At 41.5% G+C, this 7,222-nt stretch overlaps 1 protein-coding gene across 1 annotated transcript; it reads right to left on the bottom strand.

Annotated features, from left to right (window-relative positions):
• Positions 1 to 1,956: 1,956 nt before the first annotated feature.
• slc35g2b (solute carrier family 35 member G2b) lies at positions 1,957 to 6,470 on the bottom strand. The gene is made up of 2 exons (XM_046372067.1): positions 5,021 to 6,470; positions 1,957 to 3,840 (listed from the first exon to the last, which is right to left on the bottom strand). The coding sequence occupies exon 2, from the start codon at positions 3,811 to 3,813 to the stop codon at positions 2,563 to 2,565; it is 1,251 nt and encodes a 416-aa protein (XP_046228023.1). The 5' UTR covers positions 3,814 to 3,840; positions 5,021 to 6,470; the 3' UTR covers positions 1,957 to 2,562.
• Between the last annotated feature and the right edge of the window lie 752 nt (positions 6,471 to 7,222).

The raw sequence follows: 7,222 nt of genomic DNA, 5'->3' as shown, positions 1-7,222 counted from the left end.
GTTTTTTTTTTCTTTCTTTTTGCTTTGTGAGGCAAAAGAGTCAACCTAATCGGTACTACAGAAGAAGCAGTTGCATCAAGAAAGAGAGTCTGATTCTGATTTCATACGTACGTTTTATTCATTTGTCTCATATCTCCAAATGCCTTTTTAGCACAGAGTGGACCTTTGGTCTCATCTTATTCATCTGGAACTTTATTTTGAATGTACACAGCCCAGAGAAAGAAAGAAACTGTGTACAATCAGCTCGCATTGAAAAATGAAAGGCTGATAGACTGTACATATATATCTATATATAGATATATATATATATACACACAGTATATTTACACTATATACACTTTTTTTTATATTGCTTTGTATGTTGCTACTCTTTTGTTGCTATTTTTAACATATTTTGTATAGCTTATTGTGTGTATTGCTGCTGCTGTACTGTGATTTCCCAGCCTGGGATCAATAAAGTATATCTATCTATCTATCTATATATATATACATAAAGTGTGGTGTTTTTGAGGCTTTCATAAAAATGCTCAGCCTTGTGTGCTGTGCAGTACACATAGACACACTCACACACATGCATACAATAACTCATCAAATTCCATTCAGGCTCCTCCTGGGAAATGATGGTACTTCTAATAAACATGTCTGTGGTGAAGAGGGTTGCAGAGTACTTTGGAAGGTTGTGCAGCTCACTGCAGGATGCAATCTGTTTCCTGCTCAAACAGATGGGCCTCCTCTACATGTATTCTGCTTTCTGCACCCAAAAGCCAGTCCCAAAACATGACTGTAATACAAAACACATAAATGGAGACTAAACACACTTTATCTCAGTTTATTCACCCTTTTAGGTTGAAAAATAAGCTTCACATACCGACTGTAATGTTTTAAAAGAAAACGTTACATGACAGACAGAATGTGTTTTCCACTTAAAACACAATTTCACATTGCTGTGTTTATGATAGCGGTTCTCAAACTTTTTGTTGTAAACAAATGAAGCTGTGGTTTGCTCACCATTTTATTGTCTGTGGCATCAGCAATATCAGATTGTCATCACACAGAATGATTTGCTTTCAGCAACACCTCTGCTGTGCGGGTGGTGATAACCACAAGGCTGATTATTTCCAGCGTCAATACAAATATGTTAAACATTCAACAGAGTGTCATCAAATTTAGAGCACTTCTCAGGTGATATTGTTGTGTGTACAGTCTGCCATTAGTGTGTCCAGTAACACCTCTGATGCTTTTGCTCACTGACTGAAAAGGGTTTGGATGAAGTGTGCTGTATGCTGTGTTTAAGTTGTTTTGGCGCTATAGTAACCATTAGCTGAATATTGTTAACCACAGGCTAAACCACTAATTATCTTAATATTTACTGTAACAAAAGTAGCTTCAGCCCACTCTGACTGAATAATGAAGTGGATTGTGAATGCCACCTGCTGGGCTGTTAGTGACACAGCCATGTTGTGTCAGTTTTGTCCCTCAGAGTGCAACATGTCCTTTTTCATCCGCTCTGCCTCATCATTATGTCTTTATTTCATTCCATCACTTTTGCTTTGCCTCAGGGGAAATCACAGCGACCGACCGCCTTGGCTTGGTTTTCTACACTGAAGAAAGGACACACGGCTGGTGGGCTACTGAATCGTCCACTACAGAAAAGGCAGATGGCGTCATGTTGTTAAAGAGGAATTTAATTCAATACAGTGCACCTGCCTCTGGCCATTAGTTTGATACGCGTCTGAAAGTAAACAGAAGCAGTGTCCAGGGATGTAATCACTACTGTTAAATATCCAGTAGCTGCCGAGGGCAGGACATACAAAAGAGCCATTAATTATGCACTGAAATATGCAGTTTGTGCAAAAGATTTGACTCCCATAAACTGAGAGTGTCTTTTAAAATTAAGATTAAGTTTGAATAATTATAGTTATATATAACAGGGCCTCTGTTCCAGTACATGAAGTCATATACTGGCTCTGCTACAACAGCATTGTGTTTGAATTATTACACCATCTTGCCAAGCAACAGATTAAGGCTAAGAAAAGCAATACCAGTTATTTTATGAAACGTGGGTGGTATTTATCTTTATTTTTTCATTCCTTGTATGTAGTATGAATGATTTGGGACTGACATTTACACAATGTGACAAGTGTGGCAGTGTGACAACAGAGAGAAACATGATACCCTGATGTTGTTCTTATGAAAGGTCCATATCCTTTATATGATCGTCTTACACTGCCACTCACAAGACCAGATTCAATATTGTTCAAAATGTTGGAGCAAAATAAATCACAAAAATTAAACTGACTCTTTTTGTTTTGTTTTGTTTTTTTGTTTGTTTTTTTTATGACATTTTGGACACAATTTGACATTAAAGCAGTACTATCAGGGGGAAATGGTCACCATATTACATTTGTCTTTTTATTTCACACACAAATATTAAGACATTAGTTACACAACTGGCACCCTCCCAACAACACAACAATGCAAAATAATCAGATGAAGATCCAGACATTCTTTAAATTGCACGACCAAGCAACATTGTAAACAATTAGACTGATATATCAAAACTCATTTGATGGGTGAGTCTAGTATCTCTTGATAATCCTGCCGTATGGCCCTGCTCACCCTGTACAGCTTGACTCCAGTCAGGGTGAACACACTGATCATTATGACCAGGCCTCCGATGACGTCGTAGACAGATGGGATCATCCTCAGAACTATGAGCTGGAGGAACATGGCAACCACGATCTCTAGGTGCTGCACGGTGCTGACTAAGGCTGGATGAAACTTGTTTAGAGCATAGTAGACTCCAAGGAACGCAACCGTGGAGCAGATACAGATCCCAATTAAATAGCCCCAGGTCTCCCCATCCAGAGGAATTATCGGCTCCTGCATGATAAACATGGTGGAGGCACCCCACACCGTGCCCGTCCAACCGAAGGTAAAGAGTGCCGTCCACATGCTGACACGCTCCTTGATGGCTCTGTAGACGATCATGGAGAGGGCAGCCGTCAAGCCGGCCATCACTGTCATTGTGTAGCCAAAGGCCTCCTTCCAAAACCCCAGCCTGGATTTCTCTTCATCTGCTACGTTTGGCACCATGACCAGGCACAGACCGAACACGCTTCCCACCACTGTGACCACATCTGTGTAGCCCAGCCTCTCATCCAGCAACAGGAAGGCCAGTATTGCACTGAAGACTGTGGTGGAAGCACGCCACATGATGGTGCCATTACTGGGTGGTACTATGGCAAAAGAGGTGTAGGCGCAGGTGATCGAGATAACGTTACACACGCCGTAGAAGAAGAGACGTAGCCGGTAGCCCTTAGGGCCAAAGGGGGCCTCATGGTAGTAGAAGACCACCAGGATGGACAGCACTTGGATCACGGAGCGGATGAAGAGCAGCTCGAGGGAGGGTACTTTGGAGCGGTCAGCCGCTAAGCGAGTAATGAGCGCCACACAACCATGAGCCACCGCTGCCCCAAACAAGGCCATCCAGGTCACCCTGGAGGCTAACACATTCGCCTCACCGAAGCTGGCCAGCTGACCCCCGACCCCCTTGTCTTTTTGCACATTTGGTGTTTTAGGCTGGGTCTCCATGGTTCCAAAGAAAGTCCTGCCGCTTTTGCTGTCTGACACTAGCCTCTTTCCCACATTGGCCTCTGCGAAGGCGCCAAAATCCTCAAAAGAGGGTGCGTCATCGTAGCCTTCATCACCAGGCTGGGGGAAGTGAGTGGCATATTTCACTGTCACCGTGTCTGGGTGAATCTTAACCCGCTTTTTTGATCCGTACTGCAGCGAGGATGAAGATACATCCATGTTTCTTTATACGCCTGAGGGTGTAATCTGAAAAATGACATTAAAAATTGTTGCAGTGTTATTGTGCTAAAATTATTCAAATATCGTTTACTTTGTGGTATGCTTTTGTTTCCCTAACTAGTAAAAAGAGAGCTTTTCTGAAACAGAGAGCAATGTTTGCTTAATTTACCACTTGCTTTCTCAGTATCCACCCCTCACACCCACACACAAAGTACACACATGGTGACACACTCACGCACTTGCATGCACGCAGATAAAACAAACACACACACACTCCTCACTCCTTTCTCTTTTACCTTTGTACGCTGCCTATCCTTACACTTGTGTTGTGTTACTTCTATATATATCCCATGCAAGCTCGTATAAGCCAAGCAGCAAACATTCTGAGGCTGATGCAGTCTGATGGGGATGAAATTACATAACAGGAAACCACAGAGGGGACGATACTCGAATGTGGGCCACTTATGAGATGAATGGAGTCGCACACCATAAATTAACAAACCCTGGAAAAAGGACTGTGTGAAAGGGTTATATGGCGCTGAATAGTTTGAATAGTTCCTTCAGTCATGATAATATAAGATTGAAGATAAAATGTAAGACTTGGAATAAAGAATAATAAGATGGCCGAATGTCATATTTAATAAACAAACTATAGTGCATAAAAAATTTTAATTATCGGGAACAAATAATATATTAGTGTTAAATCTTTTGAAGAATATTACCACATTAATTCTGCCAACTCCTTACAACACAGCATGAGCCAAAACCAAAACCACAAGGGGGCAGAAAGATACTCTTATTTCTCCCTTATTACATGCGGTTGCTCCTCCTCTGTGAAATATAGAATACATAATATTGCCTAAGTTGATCTCTCTAAAAAACGATGAATTGAAAGGCAATGTTTTTTTTTCTTGCTGAGTCCTAGAGAACTTGGCTAACACAATCGCTCAAAAATTGCAATTTCAGAGATTCAAGGCAGAAATCACGCAAAAACAATACTTTCTCCTTAAAGAATAGCGTCGAGGTTGACAAATGCGATATCCTGTCATGTAAATTACAAAAATATACTTTAATCTTGGTTTAAACTGACACAAAGAGCGTGAATTTGCAGTCGTCTTTCCAACCTACATTCTGTAAAATCGTTATCAATACACGTTTTTTTTAGCAGCCTACAATAAGAAAAACATAACATCAGCAAATATTTTACCTGCTTTTTCCTTCAACAGTTCCTATCGATGCATAACCAATGCTTTGTATCATAAAGGAAGATCTCGTTTGATTTCTTGATCCTTAAATTCGGTCGACTGCCATCCCCCCATCTTCCCCTTCGTGTGGAGCGCCTCTTGAAGATGCGTGCTGCCTGTTTGTTCTCCGCGCTGTCGATGGATGCTGCTTCTGCTTCTGCTGCAGATGAAGCTGAAGCTGCTGTTGCTGAGGGTGATGATGATGATGATGAAGAAGAAGCTGAAGCGAAGGTGGGGGCCCGGTGAGAGAAGCAACTGTCACTGTCACAGCCAGTGGTTTCTCCTCCTTCTCCTCTCTGAGGCTGCTCCCCACCGAGACCCTCTCAGATTCGTCATCTCTCAGAGGGAGAAAAAAAAAAAAGGATGTGCGTCGGTTCGTCATCATCATCATGTTCACAAGATTAAAACCACTATGAGAGGAAGATTCGACTGTCCTATTAAAATGAATTATGCCTTAGTGCAGGAAATAGAAAGCTGCAACCATGTTCTGCATTCATCTCCCGTTTACTTTTGCCTTCAAAAAATTGAGACTGTCGATCTTTGATGTTTGAGTTTTGTTTGATTTGTTTGATATTAATCTCTGCTTTCATTTCCCCTCATCCTCAACATGCATCAGTTTAATGGCACTTTAACATGAAACACAGCTGTGTCATTAAGGTGTAGGTCATCTTTTAAAGGTTTACCCTCCTGCTACATCTCTGATTTACAGACGTATTTACAACCTGTGCGTTTGGCCCACATCTGCAAATAGATTCTGGGTGATTAGTTTTATCTGGTGTCAAGCTTGAAGTGATTGGGATTCCCATAATACTCTCTGGGAGTCTCTCATTAGCTCAGAGAAGACTCTCATGAGACTGGAGGTTCTCTTCTGTGTGCAGCACTTACTTCACCACTTGTTCCCAACAGCCTGACAATAATACATTTTTGTCTGCCTTCAGGAAAATCACTTTAACACTTTCACAAATCCTCAGTGCAGTTATCCACTTTTGCAAAAAGAAAACCAAATGTACTTCATGGAGAACAGCCCGAAATAATGTTGGCTTATGTTGATGAAAGTCAGGTGTACTTTTATCACCTCTTAAAGACGGTAGAAGTTCAAAGCATTAAAATTAGATTGATGTGTTTAATCCTCCCTTGATCCATTCTGTGCAACAGGAACCTCAGCTGGTAATACAGATCACACTGCCACTAGCTGCCACCACCTCTGTAGGATAACTGTGACTCAGAGTGCCATGAAAAGTGATTTGTGATGCTGTGGCCATTACCTCTGTGTCAACATTTATTTTATTAAGCTGTTCACAATCACCGTCAACCAGGCTGCAGGGAATATGGACTGTAAGAGATATAACTGATCTACAGTGCATCCGGAAAGTATTCACACCGCTTCACTTTTTGCACATTTTGTTATGTTACAGTCTCATTCCAAAATGGATTCAATTCATTTTTCCCCTCAAAATTCTACACACATTGCATTTTTTTTTGCAAATTTATTAAAAATAAAAGAAAACTGAAATATGACATGTACATGAGTATTCACTGCCTGTGATCAACACTTTGTTGAAGCCCCTTTGGCAGCAATTACAGCCTCAAGTCTTTTTGAGTGTGATCCTATAAGCTTGGCACACTTATTTTTGGGCAGTTTCTCCCACTCTTCAATGCAGAATTTCTGAAGCTCCATCAGGTTGGATGGGGAGCATCAGTGCACAGCCATTTTCAGATCTTTCCATAAATGCTCAATAGGGTTCAATTCTGGGCTCTGACTGGGCCACTCAAGGACATTCACAGAGTTGTCCTGAAGCCACTCCTTTGTGATGTTGGCTGTATGCTTAGGGTCGTGTCCTGTTGGAAGATTAAACTTCACCCCAGTCTGAGGTCCAGTGCACTCTGTGCACTGGAGCAGGTTGTCAGCATGGCTCTGTACATTGCTGCAGTCATCTTTCCCTCAACCCTTACTAGTCTTACTAGTGATCTTCTACCCCAATCACTCAGTTTAGTTGGGCGGCCATTTTCAATTTATTTCAGTTTATTTATATAGCACCTTATACAATCAAAATTGTATCTAGATGCTTTACAGAGACCCAGAACCTGAACCCCCAAGCAAGCAGACAGTGGCAAGGAAAAACTCTTCAGCTCTAGGAAGAGTCCTGGTGGTTCTTTCTCTACCC

Source organism: Scatophagus argus, chromosome 18, assembly GCF_020382885.2.
Source record: "Scatophagus argus isolate fScaArg1 chromosome 18, fScaArg1.pri, whole genome shotgun sequence".
In the NCBI taxonomy this organism is placed as follows: domain Eukaryota; kingdom Metazoa; phylum Chordata; class Actinopteri; family Scatophagidae; genus Scatophagus; species Scatophagus argus.
This window is presented reverse-complemented; position numbering and strand designations above follow the sequence as displayed.

Bases quoted from the DNA above. Each gene is read 5' to 3' on its own strand.
- slc35g2b (XM_046372067.1), bottom strand. From the start codon at position 3,813: ATGGATGTATCTTCATCCTCGCTGCAGTACGGATCAAAAAAGCGGGTT.